The sequence below is a fragment of the Aythya ferina genome, assembly GCF_964211825.1.
Source record: "Aythya ferina genome assembly, chromosome: 22".
NCBI lineage: Eukaryota > Metazoa > Chordata > Aves > Anseriformes > Anatidae > Aythya > Aythya ferina.
Window position 1 is genome coordinate 719,241 of NC_140320.1, and position 25,910 is coordinate 745,150.

Consider the following 25,910-nt stretch of genomic DNA (forward strand, 5'->3'; position numbering starts at 1 on the left):
CGCTCCTCTCGGCGGCGGCCATGGCGGAGGGCCCGGAGCCGAAGCGGCGGCGGGCGGAGGCCGGGGCCGGGGCCGGGGAGGCGGCCGGGGACGGGGCCGAGGCCGAGGCCGGGGCCGGGGCGGGCGCGGAGCCGGGCCCCGGCGCCCCGTTCCCGCTGAGCTCCGTGCGGCTGCGGCGGCTGCTGCGGGACTCGGCGCGGGAGAAGGCGGCCTTCGTGCACGGCCAGGTAGCGGGGGGAGCCGGGGGGAGCCAGGGGGAGCCGGGGCGGCGTCGTGAAGCGGGCGGGGGGGGGGGTCGGGGCCGGTATCGGGGGGCTGCTCGCCGCCAGGCGACCCCTCGGGGCTGCGGGGAGCTCCCCGTGCCGGTTCCCACCCGCTGCAGGTGACCGGCCCCTCGGGGGAGGACACGGACGCCGTGCTGATCCTGGAGAAGACGCCCTTCCAGGAGGAGAAGATCGAGGAGCTGCTGAGGAAGCACACCAGGCTGGAGCTGCAGATGGCCAACGACATCTACAGCACCTACCGCCTCTACCCGCCCCCCGAGCTGAGTGGTGAGTGCTTGGCCCCCGAGCGCTTCCCTCCTGTCCTGTGGGGACCCGGGGCTTGCTCTCACACGGCTCGGTGGCCTGCAGCCATCACCCTGCACCTTGCCGTAAAGGTGGAGGTGGCCCCGTGTCTGAAAGCTGCCTGTTCTGTTTGAGATGCTGGGTGATGTTAGCTGTCATCCCTCCCCGCAAGGTTTGCTTTGAAAATGTTCTCTGCAGAACACGTGTGTTGGCCTCTTCTCGTTCCAGGGCGTCATCTCCTGTGCTGTGTTTTCATTGCCCGGTGTTGCCTTGCAAGGACAGGCAGCTAACGTGATGGGAATGGGAATTTAAATGCTGGTGGCCCTCAGTGTCTGAGGCGTGCAGGCAGACAGCTGGTGTGTCTCTGCCTTTCAGGCTGCTCCCTGGTGATTTCACACATCCCTGCGTTACAAATTCCTGATTAACAGCCGAGTATGGCAAGGTCAGATGAGCAGGTTGAAGACATCCTGGGAAGGTGTTGGCCTGTGAAATGGATTTTCATTGCCATCAAAAGTCTTCTATGGCTGTGGCACCCTTCAGCTGCTGATGGAGGGGCGTGCTTTCTTGGCTGTCCTGTTGCTTAGATTTAATGCTTATGTTTGTTTTAATTCTGGAAGTGCAGTGATTAATTATGTGTCAATGCTGCTGTAAATGTGATGATAACCAGACAGGTTTAATGTAGTCAAAATTAATCAAAGTGATAGTTTAAAGTAAGAAGTTGTTGTGGTCCCAAATGAGATTTTCACAACAATGCACATGTCTTCCCCCAAATGCTGCTATTTTAGTGCAGCTCCTATTGTGTTAGGAGGAAGCACTGTCTGGCTTTGGAAGCTCACGTTCTTCTGCAGGTAACTTGAAGTTGGAAATTTTGGCCTTAACCTTCCAGCGGCAGGAAAACACAGCGATGCGGTGGCTGCTGAGAGTACCCTGGGCCGTTGACAGGATTGTGGAGCTGAAAGCTGGCAGCAGCTCCCACGAGGTGGCATTGCAACACCGAAATGCCAGGACCTCGCTCCAGCCTACAGAGAGCACTGGGTGCTCTTGGCGTGCTTGCACTATCTTGTTACAGGGCTACACAACTCCACTGCTGCTCCGACAGCAGAATTGCTACTAATGCTTGATGTCAGGCCAGCTGCCGTACATTCGGGTGCTTAACGATGTATCTGGGGAGAGTTAACCTTCAGCCACCGTGGTAAAAGTCACTTTCTTCCTGTGTCTGACTTAACGGATGTCTCCTCCTGATCAGTGCTTCTGTGCTGTGACCCTTTCCTGCGTAGCTTTGGTATCTACTTTTCATGCCAAACCTGCTGCTGTGCTTGCGTGTGACCATGCCGCTGCTCTTCTGGCTGTGAGAAGGAATAAGCCCACGGCATCCTTCGGCAGAAGTTTGTCTTTCGAATCACCTTTAAAATTGCCTTTCCAAGGCAGGATTTGCAGAAGCGTTACCAGGGGTGCGCCTGCTGTGATTTGGAAGCAGCATGCCCCCTGACAATGCAAAGCATCCTTGCTTCCTGCTCCCCAGCTGGCCCCACAGGGCTCTGTGCTGGACCGCTCGGTCTCCCCAGTTTCCTACGCCAGCACATCGTTACCAGAGAAAATGCAAGCAGGGTGAATGATAAGTAGGACTGGGAGATGTCTCCCTTGGCAGTCTGAGGCCTGTGTGCTGACGTTAAAAAAGGCTTAGCTCTTCCTTTGAAGAAATTTGGTGCTGAAGGAGCTGAGGTCTTTGATTTACAACTAACCCTGCGGCAGCTCAAACTGCTCCAGGCTTCCCTGTGCCTGGCTCCACATATCTCTGACCATCCAGGAGCAGTGTGGAGCTCCTGGCCTGGGGAATGGGCAGGTGCAGCTGTCTGGCTCCTGACCCCGTGGTGAGGCTGGCCCTTCCTTGCAGGGTGTTGCGATGCTGTGTTGAGTTGCTTTTGCAGGTATCTCGCTTGAGAAGCTCTCAGGCAGCTGCACTGGCACCCCAGGACACTGAGCATTGGAGGAAACAGGTTTGGTAGAAGAAGGAAATTGTCCTTCTGAGTTGAGTCATGGTCCAGGAAAGGAGTTGATGCAAGGAGTAAAGCTAATAAACCTTAAAATGAAGGATGAAGAATTTCCTCTAAGGCTGTGCCAGGGCTTGTGAGAAATCCCTGGACATCGTGTGGAGACCTAGCAAGACCTAGCTTGGGGTCTAACTTGGTCTCTTGGCTGTGGTGGTAGGGTTTTACCACCTGGTATTTTCAGGTTTGCACTTCCCCATGGTCCGAATGCAGTACCTTGCAGAAAAGGTCAAACTTTGTCCTCACCCAGTTCCACTGAAAAGCCCTGGGTCGCTGTGTCATGCAGAACAGGAATTTGCCCCGGGGATTTTGCAGCTTCCACGTTGAGGGCAGCCAAGCCCCCAGACTGAGCTCCTTCCTTTCCGAAGGTGAGGTGAAGCCCCCCCTTACAGCAGACTGCCTGGGCCGAGCCCCACAGAGCTGCAGGTGGCTGGTAAACGTCTGCACTCAGGTGGGACCTGGGCACGCCGATGGCGCAGAGCAGCTTGTGGAGGAGCTGTCTGTGTCTCAGTGAGCTGCCTCCAGGTCTGCCGCTTTGTCAGAGCACATTTCTCAATGTCACCTTTATGGCTGAGAGACACCGGGAGGTTCCACGTTCAGCTGGGGCTTCTTGATAGCCGAAAGTGGATATTTTCTTCACCCTTTTCCCGCCTTGTCGTTTAAGCTGCTCAGATACTGTTTCATCCAGGGACTAAAGCTAATGCCAGCTCCGCGTGATGAAAGCTTGTTTTGTCTTGGTAGTAAAAGAGCCTGCAAGGCTGGGCAAGTCTCTTTGTTTGCCTGGCCCAGCTTTGTGGGGCAGGTGTGGAAGAGGCAGTTTAAAAGATGCACATCACCTCGAGCAAGTGGCTTCCCTCTGCCCTGGGAATAAGAATTGCAGTGTGTGGCAGCCACAGCTTATGGGCAAGCTTTCTGGGGCTGAGAGCGTGCCAGAGGGGGTCCTGGCTGGGGGGGCATGTGGAGACAGAGCTTGTGTACGTGCAGGAACAGGACCTCATCCTCAGCGTGCTCTGCTCATCAGGCTTACTGGCTGCTGGGGCAGACTCTTAGGGGGCAAAATGGGAAATACGTCTGAAAACCAGTTTGATGACGGTGTTCATCTGAAGTGTGACCCAAACCCACCCCGTTAAGGAGAAGATACTTTGTCAATGAGTTTGCTGGCAGGGGTGGTGGGATGCCCTCTAATCATATCTGGTCTAATAATGAAAAAGGAAGTGTTTCAACTTTGTTTTAGGCTAGCCAGTGGGTGCTGAGGGCAGCTGTTTGGAGATCAGCTGTGTGGGTCTGTGGAGCAGAGCTGTAAACGCTTCCCTGTGTTTGCCAAACAGCGTAACATTGACTGATAGGGAGGGCGAGGGAAGAATATCCCTCTTGCTTAAGCTCTTGCCATGCTTAAGTATCAGTGCGATGCTTTTCCTGCCCCTTGCTCCTGCCTAGATTTATCAGGCAGCTGATGTCTGAAGGCGTGAAATGCTGGCAGAGGAAACCGCAGCCTTGTGACCAGCCAGGGAGGGCAGGGTCTGCTTTCATAGCAGGGGAAATAGGGCTTTCATAGCAGTGCCAAAGGATCGATTGCAAAAGCTAGATGGTTTAAGCAAGACGTTCCCTAACAGCATCCAGCTCCTGGTGGTGCGTTTGCCCAGCTGACATCTGTTCGGCAAGCAGTGGCTGTGTTTTCCAGCGCGGCGCACCCCATTTTGCCTGGCTGCTGGGGGATGTTGGGTTCTGAGGCACCAAAGCCATGCTAGCGTGGTTCAAGGGCTCTTGTCAGCCCTGTGCTGGAAGGAGTCTCCGTTTGCCACACACGGCAGTGGCTGGCAGGTCGCAGCTCCCTGTCACTTGCCGTTTCACAAGCACAGCCTGTCCCTGTGCTGCAGACCGAAACTCACCAGCTCATAGTCTAAAAATGAGCATACTGGGAGACACTCCGGCTCCAGCTCTCCAACACAGGGTGGAGAAACTGCGGGAGAAAGGGAAGAGCATGGAAGGCAGTGGGGAAACTATTCAGTCACGCAGGAAGTGATCCATATTCCTGCATTCCTGAGCCCAGAAAGTGTCTGGTTTCAGGCAGCAGGAGCTGGAGAAACTTGCATGAGCTGCACCGGGAAGGTCTGCGTTTCCTGGAGCCTGCAGCACTTCCAGTGGCTGTGTTTGTCCGCTCTGCCTGCCCGCGGGGCTTGCCCAGCAGAGCAAGCTGCCCACCTGAGCTGTAAATAACAGTCCGGAGTCTGGAGCAGTGCTTGGGCCGGAGAGGGGTGTTAGATGGTTGCAGAAAGGATAGAGAAGGGAGGGCTGGTTCGGGAGGTGGTGGGAGGTGTTACTGTGCTTTACCCCAGTTTTCAGGAGGTGGTGATTTGGAAATTGTCTCTTTCCCACGCTGTGACTGCTGCAGCCAGAGCCCACCACGTCCTCCTCTGTCCGTGGATGAGAAGCAGAGGCCAGACAACCTTGGCAGGAGTCCCCAGCAGCACGCTTGGCTTGCCCTGGCATGTGCTAGCCCTGGAAACTGCGTGAGCTCTTGAAAGCCTTCTCTGGCTGTGTGTGCCTTTGTTTTGCTCTGTAATGGAAACCCCACCCGTCTGTGACGAAGCATGGTGGTACCTGATCAGGGGTAGGTTCAAGTAGGTGTTCACCTGGAGTCCTGCACAGCGGTGATCATAGCCAAAAATAAAGGATGTTGATGCAGAGGGGAAAGGGGGAGGTTGTACGTTGTTTAGTTGGGTCTGAGTTAAAAGGAGAAGCTGGGGACAGTGCAGGAAGATGTGTGCAACAAGAAAGATGTTGCGGAGGAAAAATCTGCAAGACTGCAAATGTAACTTTCCCTTCAGCTGCCTGTGCAGGGCACTTACCTTGTGTAGATCGTAAACCAAAGCACCACTTCAGCTTCCTTTTAGCAAAGGGAAGAAAAAAGTCCCCCCACCCAGAAACAGAATCAGGTTGTTCCTGCCCCACATGCTTCTCTCAACTCCTCAGCACACTTAAATTAATTTAAAACATTAAAAAAAATAAATTACAGTGGCCCATTTTAACACTGCCTCAGAGTTTTTTGAGTGAGATGAGAGAAACGTGCACAAATTATCTCAGTGTGTCTCCCTGACCTCTTCCTCACTGTTTTCACTGGTGTGAAATCTCAGGACAGCTTGAGCCAAGCAGTTGGCTTAGCTGGTTCACTTTGAAAGCACAGAGAACCTGGGGCAACATGTTTTGTCCTCTGCTTCTGGCAACAGCTCTGTTCAGTCCCTTTTATCTATTAAGTCTCCCAAATTGAGCCGGCTGTCTCTTTTTTTTGTTGTTGTTGTTTGTGTGCTGGGTTGTGTTTTGCTCTCCTCTCTGGCAGGGGAGGGGAGAAGTTGTTTGGTTCTAGTCAGTCTGAGCTTCATTTTTTTGTGGGCAAGGAGCCAAAGGCACAGAGTATTCCCTCAAACACCCCCTTTGTAGGGTGAGCTGCCCAAACAGCTGTTCTGTACCACTGGAGTACCTCTGGCATGTGTTCATTCAGGTTCCTGCAATTACACCTCTATTTTTTTTTTTAGGTACCTCCAGCTAATTGCCAGGCAGTCCTGACTTCCAGAGTAAGCCACAGACATTTTGTGGAGTCCTGGGGCTGGCGTTCAGGAACATGCTGGCTGACGTGGCTCAGATGCAAGCAGAGACACTCGCTGACCCTTTAGCAACCTAAAAACCACAAGATGTGTCCAGTGATTTTTTTGCCTTCTGTTTCCTGGCTAGTTTGTGCCCATATGGCATCGTACGTGGTATTTTAATGCATGTGGAGCCTGTCAGGAGCAGGGCAGCTTTTAAAATGAAGCATGAGTGTGGTTGGTTGCCCGCAAATGGAAAGATTTAGCAGCGAGTGAGCACGGTCTCGCTGGCATCTGTAGCGTGGATGCTTTCTGTGGCTGAGTGGGGCTGCAGCATTCGCATCCTGAATGCGAGTGCTTGGGCTCCTAATTGAAAGTCAGGCTCTGAACATCTTTCAGGCAGCTTCTCTGGCCTTAGTCATTTATGCTAATTAGCAGTGTTGGGGCGTTTGAGGGTTGATGAGACCTCTAGAAGGGAAATAATCATTAATGAACCGCAATCTCTTCCCTCTCTTCAAAACATCTGCTGCCCGACCACAGCTGTGCGTTAAGGGTTTCTCTGATCTTGCGTTATGTTTTAAAGTACATTAAGAGGCTGTCTCCACCAAGAGTGGCCTCCCCCAGCCTGGGAGGCAGCAGGGCCAGTTTCCTGCAGGACGCTGGGGAGATGCTCTGCAATCCCTGCCCAGCAGCTCTGCGGTGCTGTGACAGCGCAGGCGCACGTGTTGCGTTTGTCACCAGCCCCAGCGTGGGTTGGTTTGCTGGACTTCCGTGCTCTTGCCTTGTTTTGGGATATAAAGCTAGATTGTGGATGCTTCAGCTGAAGGCCGATCTTGGCATTTTATCTCTTGGCTTTCTGTTTTTTCCCCAGTGCTTTTTTTTTTTTTGTCTTTTTTAAGTCAGGAGTGGAGGAGCTGCAGCCTTGTCTTCTGCAATTACATCATCCCACTAGAAGTGCTAATCGAGTCCTGGAAAACAACCTTGTTTGAACATGTGTATGGTGGGAATCAGACCAGACTGCCCTTGTGGTTTGCATTTTCATATTTCATGTTACCAGCATTTTCCTGTGGATTTCATTAAGCTGGGCTTGGCATGAAATGAAAAGGCAGAGTCTCCCAGCTTGTGCAGCGCTGACCTTAAAAAAACAGAAACCAGAAAACAAAAAAGATTCCACCCTGATCCTGGCTTCAAGAGCAAATAGATTTTTATATTCAGTGTCTGGCTAACATATATACGTGTATAAAGCTTGAGGCACAACTGGTTGGTGAGTGGCTTGGTGGGTGGTGTGCAGCCCGTGGTCTTTCTGACAGCAGCAAAAGGCGTCACAGAGCTTGGGCACAAGCTGGGAGCTGGGGCCTGTTTGCTATAAATAGCAGGACTCCTGCCCCTTGCTTCACGCAGATCTGATTGCTGCCCCGGTTTTGTTTCGAGTTGTGAGGTGTTTTTTGCCTTCCAGCATTAAATTCGATGCCAGCTTTCCGCTGGCTGGGAAGGTGGAGGCCCCCGTTGGTGCTGTGGCAGGCTCTAGCGCGCATCCAATCTTGGGCAAAGAGGGAAATTTTCCTGGTGTTCTGCTGCCGTGCATGAGACTTACTGCTGCCAAGGTCAGAGCTGCTGGGTCAGGATGCAGGAGTGCACCTCGCTGTGTAATGGCATGGAAAGCACACCTCCAAGTTTTAATCTCAAGGCAAACAGAAATTGTTTTCCTTTTGTTAAACAGCTAAACGCTTTTTGCTGGTCGGCCGGTGCAGGGGAACAAAGTGAATCATCCAGCCCTCTTCCCTGAGCTCATCTGGCCGCGTTAATCAGACATTGTTTGCTCCAGATGTGTCCCTCTGTCCTCGGCCTTCTGTCCTCGGGGCTGAGCACCCTTATGGCCAGGAGCTCTGGGAAAGGAGCGGTGCCAGCCCTTATCTTGTCCGCGTGCTCCCGGGAAGTCATCAGGGACTCCTTCCTCCGGAGAGACGCTGCGAGCCAAGGTCTGTGCTGAATGAATGCTGCCAGTCACCGTGCACAAGGAGGTTTTGTTCCCGCAAGTCGCGTTTGGCATAGGGCAAGGGCTAGCGAAGAGCCTTGCCTGCGGGGCAGAGAGGATGGCCGGGAAATCATACATACGGCTGCTCACGAGAAGTACAAAGCTGTCCCTAGCTCCGCAGCTGAAAGAAGCTTTCAGAGGAGATGAATGATCCTTTCCACGTTACGTTTTGCATTATGAATGGAGGAAGCTTTCAGGACACAGGAGCAGCAGGCTGCTGTGAGGCTTGTAGCCTAAGCTGGATGCGGTGGAGCAGGACAGGGTGCTGGGGGCTGGCTGGGGTCAGGGTGTGATCACCTGTCACTGCAGAGGTGTCTGTTTCTCCTACTTCTCTCTTCCTGCATCCCTTCTACTGCCTGTTGTGCACACCAAGGGTCGTGCTGCTGTCCCAGCTGCTCTGCTGCTTGAATTCACGAGGGGCTGATGAGGTGCCTGTCCTGTTTTTTCTGCTTCAGAGCTTTTTGTTCCTTACCCAAATGGAAGAAACTCTGTCCTAGTCTTGTTCTCTAGAAGCAGACAGCCATGGTGTGCTCTCAAACACAGCATGCATGTGCTCAGAAGGACCCTCCAAGCTGTGTCAAATAGTTTTGGCTCTTCAACTCCTGCAAAATGAGGCTGCATCATCTTGGAGCTGGCTGGGGAGCTGAGCTGCTTCAAGTCTGCCTGTTTGCAATCAGAAAGCAGCTCTAGCAGCCTCCCTCTGCGGGAATTTGGACAGCTGGAATGAAGCTACACACAAACTAAAGAACAAAGCTTTTGGAAAGGTAGGAGTGGGTCTGCTCCGGGGCTGTGAGGCCCCGCTCCTTGACATTGCTGGGGCCTGTCCCTGTCTCCGTTAGGGGCAGGAGTTAGGGGCTGATGTGGAATTGACTGCTGGCACCTCAGCCTTGGTGTTTTGGATCGGCGCTGCAGCCCTGAGACAAATCCTGCTCGAGGCAGTTGCGGCGGGATGGAAGTAGGGGAACAAAGTGGGTTTTGGGCTCTCCCAGGAGAGCAGCTCTCCAGTGCTTGAGTAGTTCAACCACCTTCCAGTCTGCTCATGGCTACACTGCCATCTCCCCAAGTCTTGCTTTCAGCTGCCGCTTCCAAGCATGCTGGTGTGTCCCCAGGTGGCTCAGGAGGCTTGGCGAGCTGCTCTGCTCTCCTGGTGGCCTGCTCGCTGCGCCAGAGCTTCCCAAAGACCTCAGGAGGCTCCTGGCTTCATCTGGAAAGCCCCTGCGTCCCATGGTGTGGGTCCTCTCCTCTGCCAACACTTCTGGTTGCATCCAGTTCCCTCTCCTCATTTTACAGCTGACTGCAATGTGTAGGGTGGGCTGGAAGCTGGGGTCTCTGGCTGCTGCTGAGCTGAGGCAGCGCAGGGAGGTGTGCTGGTGTTACGTGGGCTGGATCCAGAGCGGGCTCAGCTTCATCTTCCTGCAGCCTTGGCTCCCCTGTCCCTGCCTGCCAGCCCCGCTGGTGGCTTTCCCGAGGCGGTCCCTGGGGACGGCGGCTGTCCCGGTGTTCCCAAGCCTGGCGGCTCCTCGTGCCAGCCCCTGGCGGAGCCCTGCTGCGTGCAGCTCACGTGGTGTCTGCTTTGGTGGCTGGAGAAAGTTGCAGAGTGCTTGCCTGATAATATCTGATTAGCTTCAGATTTAAGAATGAGGAAAATGCCCTGGGTAGTGTTGTTGTGCGCTGTTTCTGTCCTAGCTGACTGCACATAAACTCTTCCCTGGGAGCCCCAGATCTGTGCTGATGCTGCTGATACGTCTGAAAAGTGAGCGTGGGAAAAACCTTTCCTCACAGAGTACCCTTCCACCTGAACTGGAAATACGGGCTCTGGCTGTGCTGTCAGCTTCTGCTCCTTGTCTGCAGCTGTAGCAGCCTCCTCTCCTTTAGAGCAGAAGGAGCCCTGCAGGTTCAAGTACTTGTCTGCCTTCTGTGTCAGCTCCCCCCCTGCTATTTTAATGGTATCTTTCTGAAATGTGTTAGTGTGGCATTTATTGGAGGGGGAAAAAGAAAGGATTTATCAGGAATTAAAGGGAGTAACTTGGCTTTCATCTGTGATTATAACTCAGTAAAAATGTTTATTTCTAGAGATAAAAACCACAGTGGTGTACCCCGCCACAGAGAAACACCTTCAGAAATATCTCCGCCAAGAAGTGCACCTCATCCGTGAAAGCTGGGAGGATTACAAGAACATAACGCTGCCCTTCATCCAGTCCCAGAGCTTCAGCATCCAGGTAGGGGCACTGCTGTTTCCGCAAGTTACTGTGGCTCTGCATCCCTCTGCAGAGATGGAGGAGTCTGAAGGAAGAGGTGTTTCAGGCAGTGGTGTGTCAAACACCATTTGACAACTTTGACAAGCTGGGTTCCAGTTGTGCTGGTACTGGAATGGGTTTGGATGGTGGGAACTGGGGGCAGGAGAAAAAAAGCTCAGTTCTCAACCTATTTTATTTTATTTTTTAGCAGTCTTGATTTTGATATTCTTGTCTGCAGCCTGATGGCTGCTTCCTGTCACCACAGCTGCCAGAGGCTGTGCCTGCAGGAGCACCAGCAGCTGCTCAAGGCCTCGTGCATTGCAGTTATGGTATGCTGCGGTCTCCAAATCCTCTGGCCAAACCAGAGCTGAAAATGTGCCTTGAAGTCAACAGACTCTGCAAAGCTTGACATTTGCAGGAGCCTTAGGGACAGGGGCAGGGCTCTGGCTGTCTTTGGTCTCCCTCTAACATATTGTGCTGTCAAATATCTCCTCAGAAGCCCATACAATCATAGAATGGTTTGGGTTGGAAGGGACCTTAAAGATCACCTAGTTCCAACCCCCCTGCCGTGCGCAGGGACACCTCCTACCAGACCAGGTTGCTCAGAGCCCCATCCAGCCTGGCCTTGAGCACTTCCAGGGATGGAGCATCCACAACTTCTCTGGGCAACCCGTTGCAATACCTAACCTCTCTCTGAGTAAAGAATTTCCTAGAATTGTAGAATCATTAAGGTTGGAAAAGACCTCCAAGATCACCTCCCTGTTCCTGCTGGCTGCACTGTTCCTGACACAAGCCAGGAGGCCGTTGGCCTTCTTGGCCACCTGGGCACAGTGCTGACTCGTGTTCAGGCGAGCATCAGTCATCACCCCCAGATCCTTTTCCTCTGCACAGCTTTCGAGTTACTCTGCCCCCAGCCTGTAGCGCTGCATGGGGTTGTTGTGGCCAAAGTGCAGGACCCGGCACTTGGCCATGTTGAACCTCATCCCTTGGACTCTGCCCATCGACCCATCCTGTCCAGGTCCCTCTGCAGGGCCTTCCTACCTTCCATCAGGTCGACACTTCCCCCCAGCTTGGTGTCATCTGCAGAGTTACTGAGGGTGCCCTCAATTCCCTCATCCAAGTCATCAATAAAGATATTAACGAGGATGGGCCCCAACACCCACCCCTGGGGAACACCCCTGGTGACCAGACACCAGCTGGATTTCACTCCATTCACCACCACTCTCTGGGCCTGGCCATCCAGCCAGTTTTTAACCCAGCAGAAGAGTGTACCATTCATAGCCATGGGCTGCCAGCTGCTCCAGGAGGATACTGTGGGAGACTGTGTCAGAGGCCTTGCTGAAGTCTGGGTTGACTACATCCACAGCCTTTCTTTCATCCCCCAGGAGGGTCACAGGTCATAGGAGATGAGGTTGGTCAGGCAGGATTTGCCTTTCATGAACCTGTGCTGGCTGGGCTTGGGGGGTTTATTCTGCTCCACATCCCAGACTTCCAGATGAGGCTGAGTACCCCGAGGATAACTGGACTGACTATTAAAGATAAATGTGAAGAAGGCATTAAGGTCCTCAGCCTTTTCCTTATCCTCAGTAGTCACGTTCCCCACCATGTCCAGTAAAGGATGGAGATTCTCCTTGGTCCTCCTCTTACCGTTAATATATTTCTAAAAACATTTTTTGCTGTCTTTTACCACAGTGGCTGTGTTGAGCTCATGCTGGGCTACAGCCTTTCTGATTTTTTCCCTGCATATGCCAGCAGCTTGCTTGTCCCCTTGCTTGCCCCTTCTTCCACCAGGCATAAACTCTCTTTTTCTCCGGACACTCAGCCAAAGTCCCCCGTTCGGCCACACCAGTCTTCTTCCCCACCAGGTCATCTTATGGCACATGGGGCCAGCCTGCTCCTGCACCTTGAAGACTTTCTTCCTGAGGAGCATCCAGCTTTCCTGGTCACCTCTGCCTTCAGGACTGACTCCCAAGGGACCCTCCCTGCCAGCATCCTGAACAGTTCAGCCTGCCCTCTGGAAGTCCGAGGCAGTGTTTTTTACCGACATGGATCAGCAGTGCTCTGCCCCCATCTCCCTCTTGGTTGCACCTTCTGTGGATTGTCAGCTCCCCAGTACTTCACCCTCTCTTCTGGCTGGGGGCCTGTTGAGCAGACGTGACCAGCTGCAGGTGATTTGAGATGTCTGAGCTGTGAGGCTGCCTGTCCCATTGAAAACACCCGCTTAACTATCATACTTTCTTGAGGCAATCTGACCTTTTGGGTAAGCTCAGCAATGCTAAACCAGACGCTTTCCCCTAGGCTCCTCCAGTATAGCTCTCCTTCTGTTCTGTGGCATTTCTGCACCATTACAGAAAAACGTTTCCCTTGGAGGTGTATCCGGAGTGTGTTTCTCAGGGTTTCTGGAGGCTTTCTGTGTTGGGATGTTCCTTCTACAAGGATGGTTCCCTGGGTGTTGGTGCTATTTGCTGGGCCTTTCATGTGTCTCTTGGGTGTTGTGGAAATGCAAAGACTGGTTTCCTGCATCACAACTCGCTTGTAGTGCTTTGCATACAGATATGCCTTTCAGTTCTATGGTCCATATTCCATGGGGAGAAGCTGAATATCAGTCTGCTTCTCACCCCGGGCAGTGGAAATGGACTTGTTTCTTCTTTTATCTCCTTCTTGACCACTCCTCCCCCTACCTCATCTTTTGTCTTTAGAAGGAACACAAGTCTGTAGGGACCAATTCATGCCAGCCTGTGCAGCCTGTAATGCTAGGCTTACTGAGTAATTGATTACTGCTTTTTCAGTGCATTAAAATAAACTGATTGCTTATGTATCTAATCTGTGCAGCCACTGCCATGAAAGAGAAACCAGGAAGCAACCTGAACAGCTTTTAAAGCCAGACAGTGGCCTCTGCGTCCTCTCCCCTGTGATGCTGCCTCTGCAACTCACTGATGAGGGAAGCGTGTGCCCTCTCCAGCTGACTGCAGGTGAGGGTCTGCTGAGGCCATCCATTAAAAATAAACTCCTTTATCTCAAACAAAAGCCAAACACCAGGTCTTGGGTATCCTCTCCTTACACCTTTGTTCTGCTCTCCTGAACAGCAGCAGAACAGTTAACGGGGTTTGCTGTTGTGATGTCTGTTCCCTAAGCACTTGCAGATGAACATGAATCTTACTTTCTGTATCTAGTGCCAGGAGGCACCTTGCAAACTGCAGTGTGCACTCAATTGCTCCTCACCGCTCACTTTTTTTCGCTCCATTGTTCAGCTTTCTTGCAGCAGTCAGACTGCAACACCAGTGATGTACAGGAGGCATTTATTAGCTGGAGAAACAGCAGAGTCCATTGGCACCCTATAGCAACATGCACAGATGTTTTCTCCATGCCTTTGCTCTGCAGGCTGTGAAGTTCCCTGCTGTAGCAGCAGCCTTTAGAAGTTGCTTGAGCTCTCTGCCTATTCCACCAGGTGCTGGTGAGCTGGTTTCTGTTTTAGGTAGGTGCATGGAAACATGTTCCTGGTTACCACTGGGAGCAGCTGCCTTAGTTGCGCTGAGAGATCTCGGTCAAAATGGTGTGACCATCAGTCCTTGACCTCTGTCATTTGGTAGTGCAGTTTCTTGTCTTTAAGTGGTTTTGGAAAGAGGCAGAGGAAATATCAAGGGTAACAGAAGTACTGGAGAACTACAGAGGAGGCTCTGTTTTCTGCCTGGAGAACACAAAGCGTGGATACTTTCAGCATAATAGTTTTATTGTGGTCCCAGCTTCTGGACATGTGTTATCCTCCCCAGGCTTGTGCTGGAAACAGCAAGAGCAGCCAGCTGATCCCTGCTGGTCACATGAGGAAGCACTGGTGTAAAATTCAGCTCATCTGATCAGTGAGCTTATTAAGGTACTGATAGCTTGGCACTTCTCAAAAGAGGAGGTGTGAAAAAGTAAATGGCAAACTTTCATTTCCTGCAGAGCTTCCTGCCCTGCTTTTCTTCTAGGGTCACAAAGCACAGCGATCTTGTGACATGCTTTCCAAAATCTCTTTGAGGATCTGAATTTCTCTAGGATATTACTGCTAGGGAGAAAAGACCAGAAATTTAAGCAGAAAAGAAGGATCAAGGGAGGAGAGGTTCATTTGTCCCTAAGGAGATGTATTCAGGTCAGTTCACAATGATCCTAAGTTTTGGTTAGATTAATTAAACTCCTGACAGTTCCCAAAAGGGCTGTCTTTTATCTTGAGCATCTGGCTTGCACAGCTGCCACTGACCCAGCTCGCTTGGTGTGTCTGCAAGACTAGCAACAGCTCCATTCTTCTGTACCCACCTGGGGTAACAGAAATGTTCTGTACCTAAGCTTGATGGGAAGATGAGCGTGGTGGTAATGAGTATTGTGTCTGGTTTAGATGTCTGTCCATATCCTAAACACTCCCTAACACTAAAACAACTGGGGGTGCTCTTTCTACAACCTAGTTGTTTCAGTTAGGATTTCTTTCTTCAGAGACTGACTGGGGGAGGAACAATTGGTGTTTCAAACTAATTTCAGCTTTCAAAGCCTAGCCATTTTCTACCATCTTGCCCTATCATCTAGAGACCTGGTTAACATTGGGAGCCTTCAATAAAACCCCAAGGCTGTTAGCAATTAGAGGAAACCAAGTGGCAGTTCTCTCTGCAAAACTTTTCATTTGGCAGGTGATGTTTAGAGCAGGTGGGCAGCTTGTTAGCAGGAAAAGAAATCTTCTAGATATAAAGATGCTTTCTGCAGATCTTACTTTGCCATTTATTCCTGTCCTCTTCCATTTCGTAGGAGAAACTTGTCTCTGGATGGTGCTTTGCTCTGAAGGTCCTGCTGCAGGGGAGAAATATTTCTCTGTGGGGTCTGAGGTCCCACGTCCTTCTGTTCTCCTTCCCAGCAGCCCAACTGGAGCTGCTGAGGAATGTAGGGGGATAACCAGAGCAAGGATTACAAGCAATCTGGAGGTTGAAGCTTTAAATATAGAGAAAGAAGAGCAGCAAGCTGTTTTCTAATCAGTCAGGAAACCAAGAGACATGCATTGCCCAAGAAAACACAGGCCTTTCGTATTCACCCAGAGAGTGCTAGCTGCCAGCAGCAGGAGCTGTATCCAACCTCAGGCTTGCAAGCAATGCGCTGCTTGCTTTCCGAATGGAAAAATCAGCTGAGTTTCCTTTCCAGAGCTAGTTGTAAAGGTTTCAGCACAGCGTGGGAGGTAAAAGGTGTAAACAGGCCCAGAGCTGCATGCAGTGCCGTGAGAGACGTCTGCTGAGCCCCAGATGAGTTGACTTCAGCCTCTGTCGATCTTGCTAGGGCCTGGCATGCTCAAGGAGTGCCATTGCTCATGCTGGTGAGGAGCCTGCTCTGTCTGGGTGCTCGTGCCTGTTTGCTGCCAGATGGGGAGCGCAGAAGAGGAGAGCTGCTGCCCCTCAGGGGTTTTTGTGCTTGCAGTGGTCCGCAGCTGTGTCCCCAAATGGAGAAGCAAAAGTGTGGGCACTTGTCCCAGTGGTAAGGGAGAGACCTAGGCTCTGGGGTCTGTGCTGGGCTCTGCTCTCAGTTTGCTGGGGTTAAACCAGCCAGGTTGGAGCCCTTGGCTGCGTATTTCCTTCTGGGTGCTGAGTCAGGCTGCGCCCCGCTGCCCTGAGGTAAGGTTTCTTCGCCTTCATTGCTGGAAGGAGGAAGCTCGTGTTGCCTGAGCTTGCTCAATGCCCCAGCAAGCAGTGAGTCTGGCTTCCTTTTCAGAAGTCTGTTCTTGTTACAGACAACCCATTAATCAAAGGTGCTAATGACAAGCAAGACCATCAGACAGTAATTTGGCAAAACTCACAGGAAGAGCTCATGAAGGTGGCATTGCAGAAGTTCGTGTGGCAGGAAGGGCGGCAGCACAATGTGCTGGCTGGAGAGCTTAGCACTTAGCCAGCTGAGTCAGCCTGCGTGGCTGGAGTCAGGCTCACTTAAAACCATTTAAAACCATTTTTGGTTATAGAAGAAAATGGGCTGTCTGAGTAGTAGACAGTAAGTTCTGTGTGTGAGCGTTCCCGTTTAATAAGAATTTGTTTAGTGCTAGAGCTTGGGGTCGGAGCCTGAGTGTTGGGCACCTCAGACCGAGGACCTGATCTGGGACCTTGCGTACACTCAGACTCTGGCCAAGCAGCCAGATCTGGCTGGAGGATACTGGACTTGATCCTGTCGGGAAGAATTGTCTCCAAATCCTCTTGCAGGCAAATGTAACAATTTTTATACTGGACTAAACCATCCCTGTTCAATACCTCATCTCCAGCTGTGGCCAATTCTTAATGCTTGAGAGGTAAACAAAAATCCCTGAATAATTTAGCTAGCCAGCAGTGTAGTGCCATGCAGTGGGGTCAGGGGGGTATCTTTTAACTGAAGTACTCATAATTGCCTGGAGTTTGTTGGAGTTTTTTATGGATAATTAACTACAAATGTTGTTGGCCAGGAATTTATTTGGTCTTAAAATCAAGTTGTTGATTTTTTTTTTTATATATTCTACTTGCAGTAAATACAAACTAATCCATGAGCTTGGGTTAAATGTACCTGAGTTTACTTTATCTGCTGGTTTATAAATCACATTTCTCTTTCAGTGGGTGTATAATATCCTGGAGAAGAAAGCTGAGGCTGATCGAATCATCCATGAAAACCAAGATCCCTCCAACGGCTTTGTTCTAGTTCCAGATTTTAAGTGGAATCAAAACCAGGTTTGTTAGCTACTCTTTTTGAGGGGATGTTGCTTGTTTAGAGGTAATACAGAGGAAGTGTCCCCTTTTGTATTACTAATAGCACGTTAATGAAAGTTTTAGTAGGGGGATGTATCCTTCCTGTTCACACTGTCATTAACCAGTGATGCTGCCAGTGATTCAGGGCCTTTTATCACATGTGGACACTGCACAACACAGACTGTCCTCGCTCTTGCTCAGTGATTTATTTATTAGCTTCACTTTCTCTTTCCTGTATTGGCCTGAGTATTGTCATGATGTGTTTGAACCTAAGTCCAGATGCCTATTTGTTCCTGATGAATTTGTTTGTTTGGGTTTTTGTAAGCCTAAATGTTAGGCATAAATCAGTCAGATGTGTTGTTGTCCTTCAATTGTTCCAATTAACTCCCCTGCACATGATATCAAACAGATGGTTGTTAGCTTATGAGCAGCTGCTTAACCCCTCGCTGGAGTGGTCACTTGTTGAGATTCAGAGGTTTTAGCCCAGGCTATAATCCTAAATTGAGTGGCTCATTATTTCCTTTGCCTCTGGCTCAGTTCCTGCGGTACCTCCGTGGCCTGTAGACATCAAGGCCCACAGCGTGCCTGCGGAGATGAAATACCTGAAGCTCAAAGAAGCAAGGCTCCAAGCCTGCACCCGTTGACTCGCTGGAGTCAAAAAGTCCTTCATGTTTCTAATCCTCAAAACATTTCTGCAGGTGGCAGCGAGGGAGATTTACCATTTGATAAAAACTTAGAAATGGGAACTAAAAATAGTCCTGCTTGTGAGCTGTTACCACAGTGCAATTCTGTGTGTCTGTGCTGAGCGTGGGCCAGGGGGAGGTCGGGAGGCAGGGGAATTGATTTCTGTCTGGTGCTAAATTACTTGGGGGAATGACCAGGTGAGGACACGTAAGTTACTGCAGGGTAGTCCATATACAGGGTGAATTCCCCACACATCAGCTATTCCAAAAATCCCTTGCCAAGTTCCTGCAAGTAATTGAGCCTGAATTTCCACTTGTTCCCCCAGAGGTGCGACCTTTAGTGTGCGAAGCAGGCGACACGCTGCAGGCTTGCAGCCTTGCTCATGCTGTTCAGTGTCTTTACTTGCAGGATGGTGACAGCAATACATAGTGATCCCAAAAAGTTAATTTGCAGCAATGTGCTGTCCTTTTCCTTGCTCTGAGCAAAGTCTTAGTGTAAATTCTCACTCACTGGAACCAAACTGAGTGGTTTGGATCAGCACTGGAGGCAGATGGGCTGGAAGATGTACTTTAGTTTTCTCTAGAGACCTGCTGTATCCAGGTTTCAGAGCTGGTATGGTTAGGGAGCACTTAGATGGTAGGATTTGTCTTCAGGGGAGGTTTATCCATGCTGCTGTGTTTTTTTATTTTTATATTTATTTTTATTTTATTTTTTTTTATGTGTGTGTGTGAGCCAAACAGGATTTTCTTGATTTCTTCCCCACAGCTGCCCTTGCCGTTTGCCCTTGCTGCCTCTGGAGCAGCACAGCAGCTGGCCCTGGGGCAGAGCCTGCCCTTGAGCCCTGGCTCCTCCAGGCTCTGGGGAAGGACTGGGGAGGTGTTGGGGAGTTCAGTGCCTTACACGTGGGTACTTTCTTCTAGGTGATGAGAGTTGTTGATAGCTGGATGCTTTCTGTGCTTTAAAAAAAAACAGAGGTGTGGACTCCTGGATGATTTTTGTGATTCTTTACTCTGAGACAAGGGCTTGGACTTTATTTTCTACATCTGTGGCCTTCAGGATTTATAGCCCCTTGTGCTGAATGTCTCTTTCCCAGGCAGATGAGAGAGCGTCCCAGCAAGGGGTGTTGACTTCTGTCTCTGAGCCAAGATATTTCTTCTTGGCTGCGGGCAGCGCCAAGCCACGGCTGAACCTGGTAGCCTCAGGGTTTGCTGTGAGCACCGGTTCCCTCCATCCTCCCGTTGGATCCCACCAAACAAGCAGGGCTTGATGTCAGTGCTCACAGGCGGGCTCAACATCCCACGCCTGGAAAATGCAAACGGGCCAGTGAACTGCTGAGCTTGCTGTTAGCTGTGTACAAATGATTTTAATTTGAGAAAAATGTTTCTGCAGCAGGGGAGTTCCTTAAGGAGGAGAAGCTGCGGAGTAAGAGAAGTCTTATTTGTGAGCTCTTCGTACAGGCTTTTGTGTGCAGCTTGGCCTTTTGTGCTGAGCAGGGTATGTGCATGTCTCCTCTTTGGTGAAGCTGTCATCAGGAAGACTAGGACTGTTTTTCCTGCCTTGCAGGAAGTTGGAAGTGTGCTCAGCAAAGAGGGTATGTCTTTTAATTTAGTCATTGGCATAAATAAATTGTATTCTGACAGACACTGAATGTGTTTGGGTCCAATGTGTCTCAAGTCCTAATGTATTAGATTAAATGTGGGACCTGTCAGAACAGATCTCATCCCTGCAGCTGCTCTTCAAAGCCCTCAGATGTTCAGATTTCGACTCATCTCATCAGCACGCTCTGCCGGCAGTGGCTCACAGCCGTAGGCTACTAAATTAAATTAGGGAAGCGAGATAGGGCTCCCAGCAGGACTCTCCGAACCTCCCCAGAGCACGGGCTTAGAATTCTGTTTGACAGTGTCGCCTTGTGCTCTGCCTGCAAATACTGCAAATTCACCTGTAGTTATTTCAGGCTGATGGATGGGAGGAAGGTTTCCTGTTTGTGTTTTGAAGTCTTCCTGCTTGCTGCTGACCTCCTGCAGGCTGGAATGGCTGCTCCTAGTCAACCTGTCAGTTCTTGGTAGCACTTTGAGTTTTCTTGGATATTTTTTTTTGCCACTTTGGAGCACAGTATTTGCCCTTGCTGATGCCTGTGAGTGCGGGTTCAGCCCCACCTGCAGGACCAGCCTTGCCTGGCGGGGTCCAGCAAGTGCTCCAAGCCGGAGCGTCCCTTCCTGCCCGGTTCCTGCCCACAGCAGTGGGCTGCAGGACAGGCTTGCACAGCTGCCTTGACCTCCTCCTCCTTGGAGCCTCTCGGTGCCTCTGTTTACTATCGAGCTGCAGGCTAGCGGGCGGCTGGCCAGGATCAGCCGGCCATGCTTAGCATGGGTAAGCTGACACCTAAAAAAGACTGCAACAGCGGTTTGACAGCTTGGCCTGTGCAGAGGAATCAAGTTCTTGTTAAACATGCGGCTGGAAGGCCGGTTTTAGATCCCTCTAGCTTTTTTCCTCTTCTCAAACCCGCAGGAGCCCTGAGGCGTTGCCTGAAATGGTGCTGTGCATTACATCATTGAGGGCCTTTTTAGCAACAGGCTTATTTGTTTCAAACAGTAACATACAGATGTTGTTCTAAGGAGAGGGGATGTTTGCTTTTCTCCTGCGAGCCAGCTCTGGTTTGAAGAAGACAAACTTGATACACCATCTTTCTTGGAGCTGTGCACAGGGCTGCTTTGAGAATCAAATCAAACCATGAGAATTGCTTTGTTGGCTGGAGGCAAATAAAAGCTTTGTATTTCAAGAGTCCCAAGACAGGGTTCTGCAAGCATCTTTTGGCATAAACATCTGTTTCTGAATAGCCAGATGGGTTTCTTATAACCCTGAAAAGATCTGCTGGGTCTTGGATATCTAAACCCTTTGCTTTCGTGTTTATATTGTTAGAAAACTTCTAAGTAAACTGAAGGAGACGGATTAAATGCTGCAGAGAGGGGTTGTTTATCAGGAGGATTCAGTTTTGGAAATAGAGGCAGTTGAAGATGTAGCCTCGGGCAACTGCTTGCCAGAACACAGCATAGCACAGAGAGCACAGGTAGATTCAGGTGTGGGTGACGTGCAACTGCGGGTATTGCTACAGATCATCTCTGTTAATGGTGTGTGAGCCTGTGTCGTGTCCTTCTGGCTGCCTCTGCCTCTCTGCACAGTCAAATCCCTATAAAAGGGACTTCATCTCTGTGTTTATTATCCCCTGTGCAGCAATGCCACACAATGATCTGACTGAGCATTTGATTTTTATTTATTTTTGACATACAGTGATCCACGACCCTGTGTTCTGTTAAACATATAATTCGGTAAGTGCTTCCGGAGGTGCCAAAGGTCTGGCTGAGAGCTGCTGAGCGGCCGTATTTCACTGCAGCGGGGCTGTCAGGTGGATGATTAGATCCTGAAAACGGTTATTTATAGAACGGGAGCGACTGGAAAGTGGCCCGCTGTTTGTGCAGTGGAAATATAGGAAGCTTTTCATTCGGAAAAATCTACAGTCACAGTTGTGGCCGATGGAATGCGGTGTAAATCCTCGCCGGGGCACGGAGATAAGCCACCCGCCTGCTCTGCAGAAAGGCTGCACTCAGCGCTGCCTCCGTGCCTCGGGCGGCTGCAGCCCTGCACAGACCTGGTGCCTCTCCTGCCCTGTGCAGGGGTCTTCAGTCTTGCTGCGTACTGGGAAAAGTGCTTTTGAAACGCTTGAGGAGATGTGAGAAGCGGGTTATTTCTGTGGAAGGTGGCAGTGCTTGTGAAGGCTGAAACATGGGGAAACAAAGAGTAGAGGAGGCTCGGTGACTGTTTTCATCTTGGAGCAGTGAAATAAAACCCAGTGACTACAAGCGCTGTGTTTACAGTAGAAAAAGTTTGCTTTATCTGCCTTTAAAAGTGAGAAGAAATTTGTGATCATGTTGTTTATTGTCTGGGAGAAAGCTCTTGTCTTCTGTTTGTTACTGTTCCAACAGCTGAAAAACCCAATTTGTCCAGAAAGGGTTATTGAAAACACACGGGGTTTGTAGGTGAATGCATCTCATACAGGGGTTCTCAGCTGGGATTCCACCCAGCTTAGACAATGGTTAAATAAGACAGCAGGTAGTGAGCACACGTGTGTGTCTGTGTTGTGACACAGCGTAGGAAGCTCATGTTGGTGTGTCAGGGCCAACGTGCTCAAGTCTCCGCTGCTTGTTCTGCTGTCAGCCTCATCAGCATCCTGTGTCTCTGTTTGTCCGCAGCTGTACGACCTCTACTTGATAGCCCTCATTCAGCGCCGGGATGTAAAGTCTCTTCGGGACCTCACAGGGGAGCACCTGCCTCTGCTGAAGAACATCCTGCAGGAAGGCAAGGTGAGTGCAAGGGCAGCAGACGCCTGGGCTGCTGCAGTTGGGGTGGCTGCGAGCCCAGCTCTGGCAAAGAACCACCTGCTGTGTGCAGACCAGCAGCTGAGAAATGCTAGCGTTTCCCTCCCAAGGTCCTTCACGTTATTTTGATGCAGTGCAAGCCCTGTGCCTACCAGGGGCCATCCGTTAATAGTTGACAGTGACTTTCCTTGCAGCTGCTGCCCTGTGCGGCGTTGCCACGTGCAGCAGCAGTGGGGAGCAGAGGGGTGCCTGGTGACACTGCTGCCTCCTGCTCTGCAGCGGCTGGTGTGCCGTGCTGGGTGGCCCCCCGAGGCGGGGACACGCTGTGCCACAGTGGCAGGCTGATGGGTCTCCCTGGGAAGTGCTGAGGGGGGAATGGAGCACTAATGAAAAGAGGGCGCTTTAAATCCTGCCTCGCACTCTGACTTCTGTGCCCTTGAGGCCGGATACATTACAGGCGTCCTGGGCTGCTCCAGGCACTGACCAGGGCTCAGTGCCTAGCAAAGCAGCAAGTCTCCGTAGGGCCATGGGAAGCATTTTCTGGTTTCCTTTCCTCCTTGATTTAGCCCCTCTCATGGGAGATGGTGGGGGGAGGTGTGAATGCCTCCCTTGCCTCTTTCCCTTCCTGAGACCAGCGCAGAGCCTGCCCTGTGGGCAGTGTGCTCTCTGTTTGCCTTACAAGGGTCTGTTGCTGTGGGAAACCCCTCCCAGCAATGCCCTGCCGAGCCTGGCCATGCTGCCCTCCCTGCATCTCTTTCTGGAGACCCTGGTGGCTTTTCTTTCCTCCTGCAGCCACCAGACATCTGTTTGTACGTCACCGCGTGGTGGTGAATCCTGATGTTGGAGCTGAGGCTCTCCTCCATAGCTCGAGAGCAGTGCTGTCTGCATATTGCTGCCTTCAGCCTCATGCTGTTATGTCTCTGGGCTTGCGTGCTGGTGTGGCGTGTTCCAGGAGAAGGAAACATCTTTCTGGAAGGGGCTGGAGAGGTGGTGGATTTGTCTGGGAGACCGCCCGTCCCTTTGGAGCAAAGCCTTGCTCTTCTTTGAGAAGAAAACACCCTCTTCCTTTTGGCAGCCAGGCTGGGAACAAAGTCTGACCACTGCCTGCCTTGGAACTGGGACTGCTTACCACGGGCAGTGAGCACCTCACCTCTCTCCCCTGTCAGGGCTGCAGTACACTTCAAGAGCTGAGCTTATCCTCCTGTGCTAGCAGCCTCCTGTCTGACCTCGACCATTTTCTCTGGCTGGTGACTTTTCCAGCCCAACACCGGGGCATGCTCGGTAATGGGCCGTATAGATCGGTGTGTGATAGCTCCTCTTCCCTTCACTGCATTCATTTTTGGAAATTCATTCAATTTGGAAACTAATTACACTGGGGAAAACAGAGATCAATTAAGAGATTAGTCAGGGGATTGCAGTGTGCTGAGCAGCAAACCAAGCCGGTGTGTTGGAGTTTGCTGTTGCTGTTTATAGCTTTAATTACACTGGCTGGTAACGGGATCCTGTAACTTGCTGAGCGAGCTGAAGAGATAAGGGAGGAATGGAAAACAGCGAGAGCGGAGAGCACATCCTGGTACGCAGAAGTGGGGCAGCCGGAGGATGAGGGCTGGCAGAGAAGAGCTCTGCCCTTCCGAACTTCCCCATCTCTCTTGCTGTGAGGATAGAGGAAGCAGAAATTGCTCCTTTTTGTCTTTCCTTTGCCTAACAGGACTCAGGCCCCCCCCTGCTCCTGGCTGTCAGACAGCAGGGCGTGTGAGCGGGGCTCCCCTCTTGGTGGGGTGTTTATTTAACAGCTTCCTTTGATGTTTTCACTGCCTGAAGCTTCTCCACCCATTTCAGTCCTTCTGCAAACTCATTGCCAGCCAGAGAGTATGGCTGGTTACTCTCTGCCTTTCTGTCCTTATTTATGGCACCTGGGGGCTCTCCTTTCCATCTGTCTGGGGTCTTTATTCCCACCTTCTCCCCATCACCCCTGCCTCTGCTGCACGTTACCCTTCCTGACCTGTTTTTCTCCTCAGGAAGCCATAGAAAAGCGCTTTGGTGTGCCTGGATCCCAGCTGCGAATCTACCTGCATTACCAGCCCTCCTACTACCACCTGCACGTGCATTTCACTGCTCTGGGCTATGATGCCCCGGGCACCTCTGTGGAGAGAGCCCATCTCCTGGCAGACGTGATCGACAACCTGGTGCTGGACTCGTCGTACTACCAGAAACGGGCCCTGACCTTCGCCCTGCGGGCCGATGAACCTCTGCTTAAGAAGTTCCAGGAGGCAGGAAGAGTGTGAGCTGGCAGAGCCAGTGCGGGGTTGCTTTTATATCTTTCTATCCTAATAAATGTGTTGTGTCTTTTTTTTTTAAGGGTTTTGTTGCTTTCTTTTTATACTTGGGTTTTGTACAAATTGGGGCCGACAGCCCATTGCTATGGAAACTGTTCCTTCTGCTTAAGTCAATTAAAACCTTGATTGAGTAACCCCGTTGGTGTGTTTTTTTTACCAGACACGTAGCAGTGGTCTGCGCTCCTCCGGGGCTGCGGGAGGGAGTGGAAGCATTTGGGCAGGAGGGTCTGCACACATCCATCTTCTCCACCCAGAAGCCTGGCCAGCAAATGTGGGGCTGGTGAAAAAACCAAAGATGGTTCCAAGGAGGGCCACTGTCCTTGGAAGGCTTCACTTCTCTCCCATGGGCTCACCCCTGGGAACAGGATTTCAGCTTTCCTGGGGCTGGGAGGGCTTTACTGCTCCAAGTGAATGACTAAATCGAGTCCTCGCCCCTGCCGGCCAGATGCCATGAGCTCCGTGGAAGGCAAAAGTGACTTGTCTGATCCCTGGCCTCGGAGCCATCACTTCTAAGCTGCTAATTAATCATACGTGCAGCTTAAATGAGCTCACTTGAAAGGGCAGCCCCTCCCTGACACAGGCTGCTCAAGGGTTCACTCAGATTCCTCAGCATGCTCAGTTAAAAAATACTGCTACTCCCGTTCCTCCTCCCACCAGGGTGGTGAATCCCTCCTGCGGCCACGGGGTCCAGGGAAGGAGCCTCCAGGGCCGGCCACGTGGCCGAACAGAGAATCGGGCTGGTGTCCAAGCTGTGGTGTTCCCAGGGGGCTGCATCTCCCCGGGAAGTGCTCTGGGAGGAGCTCCTGCAGGTGAGGAACGTGGGGTGCGAGCTGCTTGTCCTGCCCGCCCAGCTGCCAGCTCCTCAGCATCTTCCAGACACAAACCTCGTACAGCCTCACGAGTTCTTGCTGCCCAAGAGGGCTCTGGTTTCTGGTCCGTGGGTAACTCGGGAGGTAATTACAGGAATTGTGTTGCTGTCTATCCTGGTTATTTACTCCTTGCAGCACACCACGGAGGTCTCGGGTTTGTTGTTGTTATTATTTTTCTCACCCCTTACCTCTGGGGGGAAAAATAGATGCAATTCGTTGTTTCCAGGGCTGCTCTGTGTGCCACACAGCACTGCCTTGCAATAGGGTGGTCCAGAGCCTGATTGCAAGTAGCATCACAAGAGATGCCCACGGCTTTGTTCTCATCTGATTAATAAAAATTCAGGTCAGGCAGTTCCCTGGTACCTTTTAGCAGCAGGGAAAAGCAAAGCATCTGAATGCAGCTGACTCTTGTCGGATTTGCTTATTTCTCTGCAAAAATGCGGCATGTGGCAAGAAAGCTGGAGTGAC

General features: G+C 51.3%; 1 protein-coding gene across 1 annotated transcript; it reads left to right on the forward strand.

The window, feature by feature from the left end:
- Positions 1-20: 20 nt before the first annotated feature.
- DCPS (decapping enzyme, scavenger) lies at positions 21-24,707 on the forward strand (the record flags this gene model as incomplete). Its single annotated transcript, XM_084495666.1, has 6 exons — positions 21-227; positions 383-551; positions 10,304-10,449; positions 17,049-17,162; positions 22,112-22,222; positions 24,256-24,707. The coding sequence occupies 6 exons, from the start codon at positions 21-23 to the stop codon at positions 24,520-24,522; spliced, it is 1,014 nt and encodes a 337-aa protein (XP_084351792.1). The 3' UTR covers positions 24,523-24,707.
- Positions 24,708-25,910: the final 1,203 nt, after the last annotated feature.